The sequence below is a fragment of the Triticum aestivum genome, chromosome 3B, assembly GCF_018294505.1.
Source record: "Triticum aestivum cultivar Chinese Spring chromosome 3B, IWGSC CS RefSeq v2.1, whole genome shotgun sequence".
NCBI lineage: Eukaryota > Viridiplantae > Streptophyta > Magnoliopsida > Poales > Poaceae > Triticum > Triticum aestivum.
The window spans coordinates 436,510,147-436,531,274 of NC_057801.1; the positions used below are offsets into that span (position 1 = coordinate 436,510,147).

Below are 21,128 nucleotides of genomic sequence, written 5' to 3' on the forward strand. Positions count from 1 at the left end.
TTATTAATGGATCATTTTTTAGAGGTATGAAGTTTATGAATTTAGTGAGCACTACCTTCTGCACGTATCTTTTGTTTTCTATTTTCTTAGTTAAATAAAATTAAATGCTTTGTTTTGTCTGTTTTTTTATTTTCCCGTGCAATAAAAAATGACCCAAAAATAAAATTTCTCAGAATGCCCTGAAAATTTAATACGATTTATTTCTGAATTTTTAGTGGAAAAAACATCAGAGGGGGGTGCACCGGGTGGGCACAACCCACCTGGGTGCGCCAGCAGCCCTAGGCGCGCCCTGGTGGGTTGTGGTCCTGATGTGGGCCCCCTCACTTATCTCTTCAGCCCATTCCATCTCCTACCTCCAAAAAATCACAGTTGCTCTCTCTCTCTCTCTCTCTCTCTCTCTCTCTCTCTCTCTCTCTCTCTCTCGTGTTCTTGCTCTCAAACCCGCAGATTTCGATCTCTTTGCTCGAAGCTCCGTGTCTGAAACTGTTTTGGGGGATTGGTACTTGGTATGTGACTTCTCCATTGCTCCAATTAGTTTTTGCTTTAGTGGATTATATTTGAATAATTAGCATGCTGATTTAGATGAGCTTGCATGTTGAGTTCTTAGAGTTCTAAGTAATTTGAATGCTTAATATGGCCTCTATGCATCCCTATGAGTAGTTGCTACCAATCTTGTGAAGTTTCGTTAACAAAAATTTTGTGGACTAAAAATTTCCAGAATTTTGTTCATCGGAATAAGATGAGTTTCTTTGGGACGAGTTTTTCAAGGAGGAGGTCCTTGGAGGCATCATCTAGTAGTGGCTCAGTTCGTCGGTCTTATGTTGAACCAAGTCCAAGTTCAATACGGGATGCCACTATCAAATCATGCCTATGGTCGTGTAACAATTTCATGGTGAGTGCAGGTATTAAAGAAGAATTTGAGAAATATGTACACAACGCCGAGCTCGGTCCCTATATTGAAGATAAGTGCATCCAGCATCTCACCCTCACTAAAACATTTACTAAAGAATTTAAATTTCATCCGCGTGAGTCTAGAGTTTCGTTTAAACTTTATGGCTGTCCATGTACCATTCCTCTAGACGTGTTTAGTGGTATGTGCAAAATTCCATTTTGGGGTTCGTTGGACGAGCCACCAAGATCTGAGTATGAGTCATTTTTGACTAGTCTTTGCTACGGTGAGGATAGAGGAGTAACAAAAGGTAGAATAAAAAGTATTCATTTCCCATCAATTCAATACTTTGCACTGTTTAATGGGAAATGCATCGTAGGTAAACAAGATTGTAGTACACTATGTGCTCCTGACTTGAGCCTCATACGCACCGGTCCCAAAGGTAATAAATGCTATAACCTTGGAGCGATTGTTGCATGCTGATTGCAGCACAACGCTGGTAATGGATATTTTTATGGTGGTATTTATGCTGCACACACAGCAAAGGAGCTGGGTGTATCACTTTGGCTTAATGACCCCATCCTACCTACTCAGTACTTAGACTTTGAGGCCATGAAACGCCATAAGTTCCTTAAGGGCAAGATCACTGATTACACTTACAACTTGGGGTTCAATAAAGAAACCATTGTGCATACAGTTTTGCCTACGCCTGCTCTCTTTGATTTTCACAGCAAAGGAAGGTACTATGTTTTTGAGAGCGAAGCCCGCGCACACAACGCGGAGCTCGTGACTGCTCGGCGGGCTGAGGAGGCTGCACCAAGAGCCTCCGTGAGCTATCACTCTGATTATTACCCAGGCCGCGGATGGTGACTACCAAGCTAGGCCAAAAGCCTAAGCTTGGGGGAGTACGTATTTCCACCGATATTATATTCATGTTCACACATTTTATTCCAGTTGTCGGTGTCAACACTTTTTCATTGTATTACATGCTAAATTTATTTTCTCGCTTTCTTCTTGTGTGTTTGAAAAACTTTGAGAAAACCCAAAAATATTTCTTGCTTCTTTTCGGTTTTTCTTTCTAGTTTAGTTAGTTGTAGTATTAAAAAGAAAACCCAAAAAGATTTCCGTGTCCTTCTTTTGCTTGTTGGGAGCTTTCCCGTGTAAATAGTTTTTCTAGTTTTTCCTTTTCTTTTTCTCTAATTTGCTTTCTTCAAGAAAAAACTAAAAACTCCAAAAATATTTCAGTGTGTTTCTCTGAAATCCTTTTCTTTCTATTGAGGCATACCAAGGAGAAGACCATGATAAAATTTTTGAGTGGCTCTCATATGCATTGATATTGATCTAACAAAGAGCCCATATTACTTTGTTTTCTCCTTCTGAATAAAATGTTTGCAGATTCCAGCTTAGTCCATGGCACTCTTGCACTATTATTATTTTCATATTATTCGGTCATGCAAGTGAAAGGAATAATGACAATATTTGATTAATTGGCTGTGGCAGAGAGAAACGGGTATGAACTCAACTTGTTATGTTTTTGTAAATATGTTTAACCTAGTATCCATGATTCAGCCTATTATGATCATACATGTTTGCAATGACAATTAGAGATTATAGTTTCTCATGCCATGCTTAAATAGCTAGGAGTGGATAATGATTTATCTTGGATGTCAACCTGCATCAAAATAATTGTGTTGTAGTATGATGATATGGTATCCTCCTCTGAATTTTTCAAGTGGCTTGACTTGGTACATGTTCATGCATGTAGTTGAATCAAAACCAACATAGCCTCTATGATATTTATGTTCATGGTGTTTATATCCTACTCATGCTCGTATTCAATGTTTATTATGCATGTTTTCGCTCTCTAGCTGGCCGCTTCTCAACCTATTTGCTAGCCTTCGCCTGTACTAAGTGGAATACCGTTTGTGTATCAAAATCCTAAAACCCAAGTTATTCTAGATGAGTCCACCATATCTACCTATATGCGGTATAACCCTGCCGTTCTAAGTAAATTTGCATGTGCCACCTCTAAAATTTCAAATGAACATCTTTTTCAAATTGCTAGCCTATGCATGTATTAAGGGGAACGTTGCATGGAAAACAAAAAATTTCTATGCACACGCAAGATCTATTCATGGAGATTGATAGAGAGGGGAGAGCATCTTCATACCTTTGAAGATCGCTAAGCGGAAGCGTTTATCAATGCGGTTGATGTAATCGTACACCTTCACGATCCGTCCCGGTCAAGTACCGAATGTATGACACCTCCGCATTCAGCACACGTTCAGTTCGATGACGTCCTCGCCTTCTTGATCCAACAAGAGGGGCGAAGTAGTAGTTGAGTCCCGGTAGCACGACGGCGTGGTGACGGTGGTGGTGAAGTACAATCTCCGCAGGGCTTCGCCAAGCACAACGGAAACTATGATGGAGGATAAACTAGAGGGGCGGGGTTGCTGTCACACGGCTTGGTGTATCTTGATGTGTTTCGGGTGCTAGCGCTGCCCCTCTATTTATATGTTGAGCCCCGGGGTCGTTTCTTGGAGAAAGAGCCTCCTCAAAGTCGGTTTACCATGCAAAGAAGAGTCCTTCTCGGACTACCAGGGCCAAATGCCATGGTTCCTAGCATTTGCGTAAACGCCACGGACTACGGCGTCTGGCCCAGGGGGTAGACGCCAGGGACCTTGGCATCTAGCCCTGTCCTCCGAGGAATCCCCTTTGTGCACTGTCTCAAGGCCCCGTGAGCCTTACCCCTTGGCCCAACCATATCATACTATATATCAATCTTTACCTCCGGACCATTCCGGAGCTCCTCGTCATGTCCGTAATCTCACCCGGGACTCCGAAACAACATTCGGTCACCAACACATATAACTCATATAATACTATATCGTCAAAGAACGTTAAGCATGCGAACCCTGCGGGTTCAAGAATGATGTAGAAGACATGACCGAGACGCTTCTCCGGTCAATAACCAATAGCGGGACTTGGATGCCCATATTGGTTCCTACATATTCCACGAAGATCTTTATCGGTCGAACCTTTATGACAATATACATAGTTCCCTTTATCTGTCGGTATATTACTTGCCCGAGATTCAATCGTCGGTATCTCCATACCTAGTTCAATCTCGTCACCGGTAAGTCTCTTTACTCGTTCTGTAATACATCATCCTGTAACTAACTCCTTAGTCACTTTGCTTGCGACCTTCTTGTGATGTTGTATTACTGAGAGGGCCCAGAGATACCTCTCCGTCATACGGAGTGACAAATCCCAGTCTCGATCCATGCCAACTCAACAGACACCTTCAGAGATACCTGTAGATCACCTTTATGAACACCCAGTAACGTTGTGATGTTTGATGGCACACAAGGCATTCCTTCGGAGTCCGGGAGTTGCATGATCTCATGGTCAAAGAAACATGTATCTGACATTAGGAAAGCAGAAATAATAAACTGAATGATCATATGCTATGCCAACGGTTGGGTCTTGTCCATCACATCATTCTCCTAATGATGTGATCCAGTTATCAAATGACAACTCATGTCTATGGTTGGGAAACCTTAACCATCTTTTGATCAACGAGCTAGTTTATTAGAGGCTCACTAGGGACACGGTATTTGTTTATGTATCCACACATGTATTTAAGTTTTCGGTCAATACAATTCTAGCACGAATAATAAACCCTTATCATGAATAAGGAAATATAATAGTAACAACTTTATTATTGCCTCTAGGGCATATTCCCATCAATTCGCTTCGGGGACTGGATGTTTTCTCCTCTAACAATCTGTCTCATTTGCCACCATATATACCAACAAGCTGCTGCCATAAGCTTCGGAGTTGTAATAGGGTCCAAATGAACGCCTTGATAGTATCCATCGCAAAGCCAAAAGTCAGTCATACTAGCCACCGAACAGTCAACCAGGAACACATGATGTCTCAAACCCAGGGCCTCCCAAACAGCCTGTGCACGACCGCATGTGAAGAGCATATGGGCAATCTCCTCCGACCCATTTTTGCAAATCGGACATACATGGTTGTTGCCAATGTGTCGGTTGACTAGAACACTAAAGCATGGTAGTGCATTGTGCAAGCATCTCCATAGAATTTTTTTAATCTTGCTTGGTACGTTGAGGTCCCATAGCTTGCGCCATACCAGATGCTGACAAGAACCCCCAATACCTCATGAACTATCTGTGCTTGTACAAAAAACTTCTTCCCACTGCTTGTAGTACGCCGACCGTACATAAAATACACCATTCTTTTTTAGATGCCATGCAACGTAGTCCTCAGTATTATTATGAAAAATAGGTATATGGAGGATACATTCAACACCAATTTGCCAAAAATTGTCTCAGATCAATTGCTCGTCCCATTCACCAGATACAAGAAATGAGCTCATTGACTCATGATAGAACTTGATTTCCACGTGCAGCCACAATCTTCCTAGAAGCACTGTTCGGTATCCAACGATCATCCCAAGTATTTATCTTGGCTCCGTTACCCACTCTTCAAATGCAACATTTCTTGAAAGTTTGTATCCCTGCCCATATACTTTGCCAAACATATGATGACCCCCTTTTTAGTTCACAGTTCAAAATATCTCATGTTGGGTAGTATCTTGCTCTCAATACCCTTGCACACAAGGAATCATAGTTTTCAATCAATCTCCAACACTGTTGGCTATCATGGCAAAATTAAAATTGTGCACATCAAGAAAACCCATACCACCTCTTTCCTTTACTATACACATTTTCCACCATGCAAACCACTGGATCCATCGTTGGTTCTCCTCATCACCCCACCAGTAATGTGACATTGCATCCGTGATCCCCTTGCATATTTTCTTTGGAAATGTAAACACACTCATCGCGTACGTAGGGATGGCTTGGGCCACTGCTTTCAACAACACTTCTTTGCCACCAAAAGAAAGGGTTCTCTCCTTCCAACCATTAACTATAGCTTGAATTCTCTCAATGATATGTTTGAAGCAATCCACCCGGTCCACCCCAATCATTGACGGAAGACCCAAGTACTTATCTGAGAGTGATTTCATCATGATGTTGAGAATTTGACAGACCTCGACCTTGGTCTCCACAAGTGTGTCAGTATTGAAAAATATGGAACATTTTGCTTCACTAATCAATTGTCCCAAGGCTGCAAAATAATCATCCAGGACTCTCCTCAAGGTGGTAGCATTTGCTTGATGTGCTCTCATCAGGACAAGAGAACCATCAGCAAATAGTAGATGGGTAATCCTTGGGGAATCCTAACAAACCTGGACGCCACATAAATTGCCAGCTTCCTCCTCGTGAGCAATTCAAGCAGTAAGCCCCTCCGCACATAGTAAAAAGATACATGGGGACAAGCCCCCCCCCCCTGTCGCAGCCCCCTTGCCGGCATAAATGGGAGGGTCTCGTTTGAGTTAAATCTGACCTTGTACTCAACTGAGGTAACACATGACATAACAAGCTGGATCCACCTATCATCAGAACCAGGCTTCCCAAGAATAGCTTCCAGAAAGACCCATTCAACGCGATCATATGCTTTATGCATGTCCAGCTTTACAACACACGTGACAAATTTACCCTTCTTCCTTTTCTTCATTATGCGCAAACATTCATAAGAAACTATAACATTATCAGTTATTATTCGACCTAACACAAATGCACTTTGAGTTTCACTAATAATATCTGGAAGAAACACCTTTAACCGGGGAAGCCAACATGTTTGATATTACCTGGTAAACCACGGTGCATAAACTGATAGGCCGGAATTGTGAAATTTTCTCTGGGTTATCCACCTTCGGTATTAGAACAATAGTAGTTGAGTTCCATCCATCCGAGATAACTTCACTATTCACCGCCTCCAAAACTTCCTTCACCAAACCCTTTCCTAAGATTGACCAGTTTTTTTTAATTTTTTTTGCATGTAGGCCATCAGTCCCGGGCGCTTGAGATCTCCTATGCTAGATAGAGCTTTTTTGACTTCCTCTGCTATGTACGAAGCTAGGAGAGACTCATTCATATATTCGGTAACACACCTTTTCACTTTATTCAAATATCAACTGATGGTTCATTCACTCTTGAAGTAAAAAGATGCAAAAAGTATTTAAAGGTCAAGCTTTTCATGGACTCGTAAACACCACTATCATCCATTAAGCGCTTTATATGATTTCTCTGTTTATTCGTCGATGCAAAACTATTGAAGAAATTAGTCCGAATTTTAGCCGATTTCTCGATTGTGCTGAACCCAATAAATCTCTTCCTTCTCCAAGTTTTCCTCGATCTCTATCAGTATCTGCTGCTGCTGGGCTGCCATCTCATCAGTAAGAGGCCCCAACCATAGTCTTTCCAACTCCTCCTTTAAATTCTTTGGACGTTTCTTCGTCGCCTTCAGAATGACGCGATCCCATTAATGCATAGCAACATGGACCTGCGCCGTGCGAGCTGCAAGGGGGCCGTTGGATCAATATGCTCCCGCGCATCATTTACAAGCTGCACCACATCTTCCTCTCTAAGCCAACGTGCTTCAAATTGTTTCAGTTTTGCATGTTCTACAGTACCCTGCACATCCTCTTGAGTGTCAATGAATATCGGTCTATGGTCCGATTTTGAGTGGCTTGCATTGATCACCTTTGTGTGCGGAACAACCCATGAAACTGCCAATTACACACTGCTCAATCTAATCTCTCACGCTCCTTCACCTCCAAGTGAATTGGTCCCCCTGTATATCCCATGTCTTCAAGTTCACATTCAATTAGGGCGTCCCTGTAATTCTGCATCATGTTCATGGGAATACAAGATCTCATTAAAATCACGAGGTTCATTGCACACACGTGTCTTTTTATTAGCTTTTTTTTACTACCACTAGTAGTTTTTAAAAGGTATACTCATAGGAAAGAAAAATCCCGGAAAAGTTGGATCGGAAATGGTTATCTTGAAACCCCCAAACCCTTTTTGCTAACAACTTTATTGTTTAGATCGTCCCATCCATCCACCACTTTGCTGGCTCCGTCTATACAATAGCAACACATCAGCACCCGCCGCCCGTCCACATCCCTTCACATCCGTCGACCCAGATCTCACAGGCCGCCCAAGCCAGCCAGCGACGATGAGGCCCTCAGTGATGAGATCCGCCGCCCAGCTCCTCCGCCGCCGCAACTACTCCTCCGCGTCCGGGCAGCAGGCGCGGAAGGTGGCCATCCTCGGCGCGGCCGGCGGCATCGGGCAGCCGCTGTCTCTCCTCATGAAGCTGAACCCCCTCGTCTCCTCCCTCTCCCTCTACGATATCGCGGCCACCCCGGGCGTCGCTGCCGACGTTTCCCACATCAATTCCCCTGCCCTGGTACCCCACGACCGACATCGCCCTCCTCGCGCCGCTCAGTCCGGTCGGATCTAACGCATGGTTTGGGTTTTCGCAGGTGAAGGGCTTCATGGCGGACGATCAGCTCGCGGAGGCGTTGGATGGGGCCGACCTGGTGATCATCCCGGCCGGCGTCCCGAGGAAGCCCGGCATGACCAGGGACGACCTCTTCAACATTAACGCCGGCATCGTTAAGAACCTCTGCACCGCCATCGCCAAGTACTGCCCGAATGTAAGATTCTCAACTCTCTTCAAATTTAGATCTGTTGCTTACGTGGTTGATTGTTCTGGCTACTCTGGGTGCGTGGTCTCGTTACAGATCTATCTAGTTCCTATTCAAGACGTTGACATTGCGTAATTATGATTCGATGCTTGGAAATTGTAAACGGGCGTGGTTTGATTATCACCACGAAGACCAATACTTATCTGCTGAATAGGCACCAACATTTTGCTCTATCACGTGTGTCTTGTTTAGGCGCTTGCAGTTTTGTTACTTTTGTATCTCCTGTTCGATAGTGTGGTTCCTTGGTCTATTTATTTTGTTTGTTGCAGTGTTATTTGCATTCGAATGTTTGTGTATTAGCCTGGAGAATTGAAAACTAGGTCACTGTTACTCTGGATTGCCTCACTGTTTTCGCTTGAAAGTTGCATTTTCTTATGTTTATAACTCTTCAGTGTAATACTATATATATCATCTGTCCTACATGCTTGTCAGTTATTATCGTATCTTCTATATTTTTATGCCCATTCCTCAACCTGTTGACTGAGGAGCCATATGGCCCATTCCTTCAAATTTTCTAACCTGGCTGTTAGCTCCAACCTCCAATACATATGACGCGTTTGGTTGGGCTCCGGTAACGTACTTGATTTTACTGTATCTGAAAGCTCCGCTTCCGATTAGTTTTATGGAACACGCGCTTCGTTTGGTTGGTGCAGATGTGTTCCGGTTTCCCAGTCAGCTCCGACCTGGGCGTTTTCAGGTTTGTGAAGTCCTGTATCGGAAACCACGGCTAGGAAATACATCGCGGACGAACCAAACAAGAAGTTACGGTTTCGGGAAGCACTGTAATCAGAAACCGCGGTTCTTCTGCGAACCAAACGCGTCGATAATGTATCCATTTTCAGTGTATGTTGTGTTAGGAAATCGTTACATGATACATTTAAAAACTGATGTTCCTCTTTTGTTACTTCATTTTGTTTGTATGCATCTTTCTATGAATTTGATGTGTTTCTGTGTTGCAGGCTCTTGTCAACATGATCAGCAACCCTGTGAATTCAACCGTTCCGATTGCTGCTGAAGTTTTCAAGAAGGCTGGAACCTATGATGAGAAGAGATTGTTTGGTGTGACCACTCTTGATGTTGTTCGTGCCAGGACTTTCTATGCTGGGAAGGCTAATGTAGATGTTAATAGTAAGTGGTGACAGTATATGATCTAGCTGGCTGGTAGCAAATGAAAGAAGAGTATGGCTGCTGTATTTTTGTCCTTAACTGGAGTGTTCTTTTGGCAGCTGTGGACGTTCCTGTTGTTGGTGGTCATGCTGGTATTACCATCTTGCCACTGTTCTCACAGGTATTGACTTTTGTCACGTAATAAATGATACAGCACTATTGTAAAAACTATTCCACATTATAGCGCATAAAACCAGAAATGGGGACAGAACTGGTATGTTTGTTAGATTCTTATTCACTGTATTATGCTAGGACTTTCATGGTGAAATCATGCCGAGTAAAGAAATTGAGTTTCTCTGGTCAGATAATGTTCATCTACTTGAAATGGGAATTGATCATGTCTATAACAAAAGATCAATCATATTCTATTATTCTTGCTCATTAGTGAATGCATTTGTGTGGACAACTGGACATATGAGTCTGTAGCTAGTTTAGTGTAATGTAAACACCATATTTACCAAAATTATGGAAGTGAATATGGTCTATCTAGGTTTATCTTTCTGGTTATTAGTAATTGTGAAGTAGTTAAATAGTGTACATTTGTGCTATCACCCTAACCCTAATAACTCAACTGAAGGAAACTCTTTTTTAACAGGCAACTCCTTCAACTAATGCATTGTCTGCTGAAGAAATCAAGGCTCTCACCAAGAGGACACAGGAGGGTGGCACAGAAGTCGTTGAGGCAAAGGCTGGAAAGGGATCTGCAACCTTGTCCATGGCGTAAGTAAAAAAAAGATGAAAAAACCATGCTAACTGAGGATTGTGTGCCACTTCTCTAGCAACTTAGTGCCATGTTTTTACTTGTTTTGCTAGATAAACTTGCTCCACCTTTGTAGGTATGCTGGTGCAGTTTTTGGAGATGCATGCTTGAAGGGTCTGAACGGAGTTCCTGACATTGTTGAATGCTCGTACGTGCAATCAACTGTGACCGAGCTGCCATTCTTTGCTTCCAAGGTACATGCTTGTTTTGCTATGTGTGTTGTTTACTGCAGTTGTTATTTATATGTTTCATTATGTAAATCTAGATGGTTCCAAATTTTATGTAGTATCAAAGACATTTTTCTCTAGATTTATGCAGTGGTTGCTTGTCATGCATATGATATTTTATTGCAATTTCTTTTATGATGTTATATGCCTGTTGAACATAGGGTGGCTAAGCTTTGTTTCCTGACTGGCTGGGTTGTTAAATCCATTTTGATCGTTTGGTTTTTGCGGTATATTTAATACTCCCTCCATTCCAAAATATAGTGCGCCCGCGCTTCCCGAGGTCCAACTTTGACCATAAATTTAACCAACGAGACCGACTGCGGCGGGAGAAAAAATTATATAATCGAGAACTTTTGAATACGAATTCACTGGTATAACTTTTGCTCCGGCCGCAGTTGGTCTTGTTGGTTAAATTTATGGTCAAAGTTGAAGCACAGGAATAGAGGAAGCACTATATTTTGGAACGGAGGGAGTAGTAATTGCTGTTGGACTTTTGTGGCACTGTTATCTTTTGACATTTTTAATCTGCCTAGTTTGGATATGACCTTATAATTGATTGCAAGTACTGCTGCAAAAAACTAGTCTTTGACACGCTTTTTATATATTAGGCAATACTTCGTTAGGCCATTTCCTAACGATGGGGAGCCTTAGCGCAGTGGTAAAGCTGCTGCCTTGTGACCATGAGGTCACGGGTTCAAGTCCTGGAAACAGCCTCTTACAGAAATGTAGGGAAAGGCTGCGTACAATAGACCCAAAGTGGTCGGACCCTTCCCCAGACCCTGCGCAAGCGGGAGCTACATGCACTGGGGCTGCCCTTTTAGAGGGCAGGCCTGGCGCAGTGGTGAAGTCCTCCCCACTTGTGCCAAGAGGTCCTGGGTTCGAACCAGCCTCTCTGCATTGCACTTTGCAGGGGTAAGACTAGGTTCCTATAATCCCTCTCCAGTCCCCACCTTGTGTGGGAGCTTCTATGCACTGGGTCTGTCCTTTTAGGCAATACTTCGTTAGGCCATTTCCCCCCTTGCACACTGATCAACTTGCTATTTTTGCCATGTTATATTTTGATTGAGACAAAAGCTCTTTGAAACGAGGCTCAGCATCTGCTCAAGTATTCTTACTGTGCATTGAATCTTCTAGAGTATTCTCCACGCTTAATTATGTTCAAGTGAACCTATCTCTCCTTTGTGTGATGCTTATTGCCTAAGGCAATTTGATGGACTTGTACGGCGTGTGGTCTTGCTGTTGTTTGTTCACTTTACAAACTGTTGACGCTGGTCATAGAATGGAATTTCATGATTCACTAATGTAACACAGGTGAGGCTTGGGAAGAATGGAGTCGAGGAAGTGCTCGGGTTGGGTCAGCTGACGCAGTTTGAGAAGGATGGGTTGGAAGCTCTCAAGGGCGAGCTCAAATCTTCAATTGAGAAGGGTGTCGCGTTCGCAAATGCAAGTTAGTTAGGTCATTTTGCAGATTATAGCAAACCCAGGTCTCGTTGAGGGGTCTGTTGGTTTGGTCCAGTGCTTTTTCTGCCCATCATGTGGGCATGGAAGATTTGAGCTTTGCAATAAAATTTCCGGCGGCGCAATGCCACACATAACATAACTTGTACGAGAGGAAGCTAGTTTTGTGTCGAGCTTTGAACTGATAATGAACAATTGCTGATGCGTGGAAAGTCACATTGTTCAACCGGTCTGCTTGCAAGTCTGTTTGAATGTCGATGACTTTTGTTGTGCTTTCAGTTGGTTCTAGGATTTTTTACTTGCCAAGATAATCTCTTGCCAGTCATTTTTTAATCTCTTGTCAGTCATTTGATGCTGCATCGTTCTGTAAGTGGCCATGATACCTTTATGCTGGGTATTTGATTCGCCACTCTATGGAAGCAAAGTGTTTCTATTTCAATCGCCTTTTTTTCCTTTTGTGTGAAGAGATTCTCATGTCGGCCCATGGATAGGATTATTTATGTTGCATTTGTCAATCACCTTGCATCCTTTTGCAATAATTATCTATCAGGATGTTAACGACGCTGACAGTCAACTGCACTAAAATTACGGCAAACAATTGGCATATATAATTACGGTTCACATTTAGCCAATAATGCGCATGCAGAACTGTCAGATACTATTTGACAACTTATTATTTTCCTTTTCCAATGTGCAGATGCACCTGACATGCGATTTTCTAGTTTCCAGTATGACATGTATACATCGCTTAGCGCCAGGGAGAGTTCATCGATGGTCCTCCTGCCCCGACGCTAATCGTGGAGCCGAGTTCACCTCATTGATTTCATAACCTCTTCGCCCAAAGCCCTCAATATACGGAACAATATTGCTCCAGAATACTACTCCCTCCGTTCCAAAATAGGTGACCCAATGGGTCACCTATTTTGGAACGGAGGGAGTACATATTTTCGTACGATCACGCTACGTTTCCGGATCCGAGGCCCGTGCCCGTGCTGTACCTAGGATCTGGTGTACACGCAAGAGAAAAGAAAGTGTGGTATGATCTTGTTTCAACGGAGGGTCGATCAGAGAGTACGCGTACGAACTGGGAAGGCGACAAGTGGCCGCTGACTTGTGGGCCCCGTATTCTATCTCAGGCTCCTTGGCCATTTGTCTGGCGACGGCAGTCCCGAAGTTTATAAAAGGCAGAAAGTCGCACCCTTGCACGCCTCTTCGAACAGAAACTGGCATGGCTTCCTCTGCCTCCGTCTCCGGGAGAGGAGGAGGCTTCCTCTTGCCGCCGGCCGCGGTGGCGGCGGCGGTGCTGCTAGCGGTGGCGGTGGTACATGCGCGGGGGGCTCCCGCGGCGCCGTGCGTTCCGCGGGTGTTCAGCTTCGGGGACTCGCTGGCGGACACGGGCAACTTCCCCTTCCTCTACGGCAACGACTCCCGCGAGCCCGCGCTCAGGACGCCCTACGGGGAGACATTCTTCCGCCGCGCCACCGGCCGCTTCTCCGACGGCCGCCTCATCGTCGACTTCATCGGTAAGCCGCGCACCACCACACCGCCTCCGTCGATCGCTCGGCCGGCCAGCCGCGCACGCGCAGTATACTAATTTGAATTCTGATGAAACTCGCGTGGGCGGGCGTGCCGCAGCGGACACGATGGGGCTGCCGTTCGTGCGGCCGTACCTGAGCGGGCGAACCGCGGAGGACTTCGCGTCCGGGGCCAACTTCGCGGTCGGCGGCGCCATGGCGCTGGGCCCGGACTTCTTTCGGGGGAGAGGGGTGCCCATGGGCGACCGCATGCACCTCGGCGTCGAGATGAAATGGTTCCACGACCTGCTCGATCTGCTCTGCCCCGCCGACCGGGCTGGTAATCCCAAATTTTACTTCCTTCTCTTTCTCCTTGCCCACACAAGTCTTTTGACCTGAATTTTTTCGCTAGTATTAGGGAGAGAAAAATTCTACTGGCACCGGTGTGAGGCTGCTGCTGGGAGTAGTAATATTTGTTGCAGAAGATGTTGAGATTTGTACTGCTTGAGTTTCACTACAAACCACCATCACATTATATGTAAAAATTAGAAATTATACTCCCTCCAATCCATATTAATGTCGCTGATTTACTGCAACTTTTGTACTAAATCAGCGACAATTAATATGGATCAGAGGGAAAGTTGTATTGAATCGGCGACAATTAATATGGACCGGAGGGAAATTTGTATTAAATCAGCGACATTAATATGGATTTGAGAGAAAGTTGTACTAAATCAGCGACAACAATATGGATGGGAGGGAGTAGTATATTTGGTCCCTATTAAGAGATTTACATGAGATGATTATTAAGTCCCTGGAACAGATATGGTACAACTAAGCACTGGAACAGATATGATACATTAATTTCAGAAATCAAATACTCTGCAAGGGGAAACATTATTTGTAATTCTGCATTATGATGGGACTGCAAATAAAAAGTAGCAAAACTTGTACTGGCAACTTTCCTTTGGGGAATATATTACAGCTCTACCAGAAATGAATATCTGTAAAAAAAAATTTGAAGGTCACCGGGGGAGGGCAAGGCCCTCCACCTGTAAATTTTAATGTGAGCCTGTGGATCTTCAACTACTGTAGAGCGCATAAGTATGATACTTTCTTGATAGTTTTTAAACTAAGATGCCATTGTTACATATGGCTGACAACACTGTTTCTTAAACAGATTGCATGGGCATGATGAATCAATCTCTCTTCTTGGTTGGAGAAATTGGGGGCAATGATTACAACATACCTCTTCTCTCTAGGGTTCCCTTTGAGAAGATTCGCACGTTCACTCCGAGTGTTGTTGCCAAAATTTCTTCTACAGTCACTGTGAGTCATTTACTGCTGCTACAATTGTTGTCGCCATTGTTACTTGAATCGCAACTCAAGAAATTGTAAAGGAGTACATAGTTAGTAATGCATTGAGTTCATTTACAGGAGTTGATTGGTCTGGGAGCCAAAACATTGGTAGTTCCTGGTAACCTCCCCATCGGGTGCGTTCCAAACTACCTGATGATATTCAAGAGTGACAAGAAGGAAGATTACGAGCCAGAGACTGGTTGCCTACGGTGGATGAACGAATTCTCGAAGTACCACAACAGACTTCTCATTGATGAGTTGGAAAAGTTGCGCAAGCTTCATCCTGGCATGTCAATAATCTATGCCGATTACTATGGAGCTGCTATGGAGATCTACCGTTCCCCCGAACAATTTGGTGAGTCCCTTCTACTTTGTAGTTTATAAATTAACTTGTAATCTCTCTGATCCATATTAATTTTGCTGATTTAGTACAACTTTGTACCAAATCAGTGACAATTAATATGGATCGGAGGGAGTAGGATAAATGAAATAAACATTTATACTATTTTTTTAGAGGAAAAGGGCTCACTGCCCCGGCTCCATTGTATTGACAGTGAAACCAAAATATCCGGTATACAAGGTTTAGTGAAATACAAGCCCTCTGAGGAAAACAGCAAACATGCGGCCTCAGCAAATAGGGAAAGGACCAAATTTAAACAGTTCCGAAAACAAGGAATTCTGACCAATATAAGAACTACAGCTCTGACCAAACTCTCCCCCAACCCACACACGAGCGCCAGTTGGGATTTGGAGTAGCCATCTGCCGCAGAAGACCCAGAAGCTCATGCAGATTTCCCAGCTTCAGAGGAAAGTGGCACCAATGCTAGCACAGCGAGACAGTGCTAGCCGGGGTCTGGCCACAGCAGCAGCGGAGGGTCTCTCGCTAGCTTTTCCAGCTTCTTCACCAGAGTCACCACTCTCTCCCTGGCAGGGCCTGAGCACAGAACCTCCCAGGCAGACAAGGTGGACGCAGTTTTGCTCCAAATAGCCTGCATGCCAGACCACAACACACGATTGAAACACATGTCATTTCGATACTTCCAGAGGGCCCAAAGAGCTGCTGCATGAAGCATAATATCAGCAGTTTTAGTGTTATTTACAGACCACCAGTTCATGAGTGATACCAAATCTAGATCATTGGCATACCCAGTGATATCTGAAAGCACTCTCCAGAATTCAATCAAAACAGCAGTCAAAAAATAGATGATGACAGTTTTCAGATTCAGTACAAAATAGGCAAGAAGCATCAGGGATATTCTGTCTTTTCTGTAGGTTATCCCTGGTCAGGACTTAATTTATAGCTATCAGCCAGAGAAAAATCTGAAATCTGGGGGGAATTTTAATCTTCCAAGTTAAAGGAATATCAGTAGGAAGAACCCCCTGTAAAATTAATGATACTGTAAAGGGATTTGACAGTACAAATGCCCTTGGAGTCATAATTCCAGACAATGGAATCTTCACTGGCATTAAGCTTTAGATCTTTCACAATATTGAAAAATCATTCCAAGCCTTCATCATATCTGGAGAAAAATATCTTCTAAAAGTGATTTTCAGGTGTAAGCCATCCTAGACTTTGCTAATGGAAACATTGTGATCATTAGCAATAACATAAAGGTCCCAAAATTGAGTAGCTAAGGTAGAGGAACCTATCCACTGATCTTCCCAGAATCTAGTCCTCAAACTATTGCCAATCTTCCAGGAGTATCCAAATTTAGTGGCTTTGGCAGCCCACAAAATCCCTTTCCAAAAGGGGGACACACCAATAGAAGAACTAGCAAAGATGTTGGGACTTTGGGTCCTATATTTAGCATCTACAATCTGTTTCCAGATTTATCCATATGGTATCTTTTAACCCAAGTAGCTAGCAAACATAGGTTCAAATCAGCAAGGTTGACATTTATATACTAGTACATATTGTTTTCTAAATCACATGAACCCAACATCATTTTCTTTTGATAGCAGTAGGCAGTATCTCCAGAAATGACAATGCATATAAAGTTGTACTAAATCAAAGACACTTATTTTGGGATGGAGGGAGTACATAATAGGGGTGTGTTTAATTGGGTTTCTTATGAAATAATCTTACTAGTAACACAATCAAATCACTATTGAGTAAACATAGCAGAAGCTTTCAGAAGTTTTTTTTTTTAATTTTTTTCTTTCAGAAGTGTCATCGTTGTAACATCAAGTACAACTTGGTTTTGTTTTGCTAACATAAGGTGATATCAGATACAGTAGCATTATTTACTCTTAATAATTTCCTTCTGTATGTTTATTCAGTGTCCCTGTAGCTACTCTAGCCTAAATACAAGATTGATATGTACTCCCTCCGATCCAAAATAAGTGTCGCAGTTTTGAACTAGGGTTAGTTCAAAGCTGCGGCACTTATTATGGATCGAAGGTAGTATTAAACATGACATCACTTTCATTGAGCTTCAGATTTGATACGGCAGCTACTTTCTTTCCTTTTTCGAAAATCTGACAGGAGCACTGTCAATTCCATTAGAAGAGTAGAAAAAAGTAACTTAGATCCATTAGAAGAGTAGAAAAAAGTAACTTAGATCAGGCCAAACCCTCATGTACGAGGCTTTGCCTAGATAAAAGGAAGAAAAATGATCAAGAAAGCTAGCCCCCATCATCCTGTACAACCCTGGAAAAAGCTAACTATTTCAACCTCACCATTTCTTTGATCTTGAAAGTGGTATTGCTAACATCCTCAAAGATTCTGGCATTTTGGTCTCTCGAATTTGCCAAGCGCTGTATGAGACGATGCCATTGAAACACTTCCTGGATGCTACTTTCACTAGATAAACTAACTAAATGCTTTAGTGCTCAAGAACACATATATTCATCGACAAGAACATGTTTTCCTAGTTGATACCATGCTTAACATTAATACATCTATTACTCAGGGATTGATCACCCTTCAGCAGCATGCTGCGGTGGAGGAGGACCCTATGGTGTGTCCATGACTGCAAGATGTGGATATGGAGAATACAAGGTGTGTGATGATCCACAAAAGTATGGATCATGGGATGGTTTCCATCCCTCAGAAGCTGCATATAAGGGCATCGCAATTGGCCTTCTAAGAGGAACATACACACAGCCTTCAATTTCTACCACCATCAGTTCATGCCCACAACTTACTGAACTTGGCTCTTCCGTTGAATACAAGGTCCTCTATGATTTGTAACTCTGTAACTTATTTTTTTTGTTACTACTCCCTCTGTCCCAAAATAAGTGTCTCAAGGTTAGTACAACTTTGTACTAAAGTTAGTATAAAGTTGAGACACTTATTTTGGGACGGAGGAAGTATTAATTAATTATAGAAATATGTTTACTTAGAGATGTACAGATTATGACATTTTGCCTAATTACAGAACTGCGGTACTGTTCTACACCTCACGGTTGTTGCTCAAGTGATTGGCTGGCTTTTATTTTCCGTTCACTTTTTATAGTACAGGTTTTATACATTGTTGTTCTGTTGATTCGCCCTCTTAAATAAATTTTCTTTCCTATAATTATTTGGTTCTAACTTTTTAGGGTCCTTTTCCCCCCTGTTGTTTAAGAGGAAGTAAACACATCGGTTGCTCATCTTGGCTGCTTGGCTAGTGCGGCTGAAATGTTGGTTCTTCTATTGCTGCTTTGGTAACTCATATTATTACTTTGTTACACTATTTAGTGACGATTCCTGATCTCTTATATAGCGATCAGCCCAGATCTCACATCACATTCTTCCAGTACCAGGTGGTAACAAATACTTGAAAAAAGCTTCGCAGATTCAATTTTATTTTAACATTTCTCATGCCTTTGTGTTGAGTTGTGTTCACAAAAACAACAAGGGATTTACAACTTCACAGAAACTAAGGGTGATTGTCAAAACATAGAAATAGTAACAACACATGACCGAAATGTCATGGTATCTCAAATACAATAAAAACGAACGATTTGTTGAGGAGAATCCTTTGGATGCTAAGGATAAAAATGTACTAGCAATTTCAGGTGTTGCCTGATCAAAGAGAGAAGGGAGAGTGAAAGATGCAAGATACATTGAAACTTTGAAAAGAATTCTCCCATGAGGTCAGAGCTCATGTTTGGTTTCCTTTAAAATTTGTAGAAGAAAATATGACCATGTGAAATTCCTTGAACAAGAATTTTTACATGGGATTGCAATCCACCAGTTTTCCTCCAAAATGCATGTCTACTTGCTTCCTAATTCTCCATATATGAGAGATTTTTGTTAGATAGATGGTTTGACTGCTCTTGACATTACAAGACATGTTTCCTCTTGACATTACAAGACATGTTTTGCCACCCTCCATCAGTGGCGGATCTAGGATCATAAAAGTGGTTGTGCCACAATTTATATGTCAATGTATGAATAGCATAAGTTCAATACATATGTTCAAACTTTTGCAAAAAACTACACTACAAGTAGTATTTTGTGTGTGTAAATGTCATTACAATTACAACAAATAAAGCCAAAATGGACTTCGTATTAACGAAATTAGTATTAAATACATAGTATTCCCTCCGTAAAAAATGCAGATCACTAAAGTAGTGATCTAAACGCTATTATGTTTCTTTACAGAGGGAGCAGTATGCATTGTTTTGTATTTTTAGGGGGTGCCATGGTACCCATGGAACCACCATTGGATCTGGTATGACCGGGCAGACTTATGCCCGTAGGAGGCCCACCGGGCAGGCTTAGTTAGGGGCTTAGCCCACAAGTTATCTTAGTTTTATTTCACATCGTGGTTGTATAAACAAGTTGTAAGACTCTTTTGAGAATTAAGCAATAAGACAATTCTATTGCCCGGCTCCCTGAGGAGCCGGAAACCCTAAGCCCTAGTCGCCTCTTGCTCCCCCCGCCGCCGCACTAGCCGCAAGGACGGTGCCCAGCCGCCGGCCGCCGCGCACTCGCCCTCGCCCTCCTCCCTCCTTTCCCTACAGGCTATGCCCTAGACCGGGTAGAACCCTAGCTCCTACCACCTTGGTATTAGATAGCTCGGTTTCGACCATGTCTTCATCACCACCAATTTCGCCGCTGCCTACCACCACCGCGCCGCCGCCGATCCTCTCCACCGCGCCGCTGGCCCTCCCCACCGCGCCGCTGGGCTCCACCGCGGGCGCCTCAACCGGCCAGTCGCCGCCCCCCTCCACGGGTCCGCCACCACCACCCGCCACCACGTCGCTGGTCTACTCCCCGACGGAGATGACCGGCATTCTCAACGACCTCGTCACCGCCGTCCACGGCATCCGGATGTTCTTGGCCAGTCCGTATGGGCCGCCGCCACCTCTGCCGCCGGCCACCTCCTCCGGCCCGCCCGCCCTGCCCTGGTACTCTATACACGCGGCACTCGCTGGGGCCCAGCCGCCGCCCGCCACCGCGCCATAGTGGCCGCAGTGACCGGCGCCAGCCCTCACCGCGCCGGTCCAGCAGCAGCCTACGCTGCCGGCGGCTCCGCCGCCCACCTTCGGTCCCGGGCAGTCTGCGCTGGGAGGCCTCCCCATACAGCACATTCGTTTTCTGCCGTCGCCGTCCCCGATTCCGGCCTGGCTAACCGCTACTTCACCATTGCCGGTCTACACGGAGGCCGGGGAACCGCCGGTGCCCACACTGCAGTACGGTGAACCGTCTGGTTTCGCGGGCCCCTACGCCGGACGCCCCACCATCGACCGGGCGCCGCCATCCTCGCTGCTCCGCACAGCCGAGCCAGTTGGCCACGGCGCTCCGACCCAGACGCCGCCACGGGCCACGGTCCGCCAAGATGAACTTCGCCACGTATGACGGCATGGAGGACCCTCTCAACTGGCTCAACCAGTGCGAGCAGTTCTTCCGCGGGCAGCGCACACTTGCGTCGGATCGCACCTGGCTCGCCTCTTACCACCTCCGCGGAGCGGCACAGACATGGTACTATGCCCTCGAGTAGGACGAGGGCGGCATGCCCTCGTGGGAGCGTTTTTGCGAGCTGTGCCTCCTTTGTTTTGGGCCATCGATCCGCGGGAGCCGCCTGGCGGAGTTAGGCCGCCTACCCTTCACCTCCACGGTGCAGGATTTCGCCGACCGCTTCCAGGCCCTGGCGTGTCATGCGCCGGGTGTGAC

At 44.2% G+C, this 21,128-nt stretch overlaps 2 protein-coding genes across 2 annotated transcripts; both read left to right on the forward strand.

Annotated features, from left to right (window-relative positions):
• The first annotated feature begins 7,886 nt into the window (after positions 1-7,886).
• Positions 7,887-12,377, forward strand: LOC123070231 (malate dehydrogenase 1, mitochondrial). The gene is made up of 7 exons (XM_044493321.1): positions 7,887-8,236; positions 8,313-8,486; positions 9,497-9,665; positions 9,764-9,825; positions 10,300-10,424; positions 10,541-10,658; positions 12,003-12,377. The coding sequence occupies exons 1-7, from the start codon at positions 8,003-8,005 to the stop codon at positions 12,141-12,143; spliced, it is 1,023 nt and encodes a 340-aa protein (XP_044349256.1). The 5' UTR covers positions 7,887-8,002; the 3' UTR covers positions 12,144-12,377.
• A 967-nt stretch (positions 12,378-13,344) lies between these two features.
• Positions 13,345-18,422, forward strand: LOC123070232 (GDSL esterase/lipase At1g28600). Its single transcript, XM_044493323.1, has 5 exons — positions 13,345-13,672; positions 13,785-14,003; positions 14,844-14,992; positions 15,101-15,377; positions 17,935-18,422. The coding sequence occupies exons 1-5, from the start codon at positions 13,378-13,380 to the stop codon at positions 18,213-18,215; spliced, it is 1,221 nt and encodes a 406-aa protein (XP_044349258.1). The 5' UTR covers positions 13,345-13,377; the 3' UTR covers positions 18,216-18,422.
• The last annotated feature ends 2,706 nt before the right edge of the window (positions 18,423-21,128 follow it).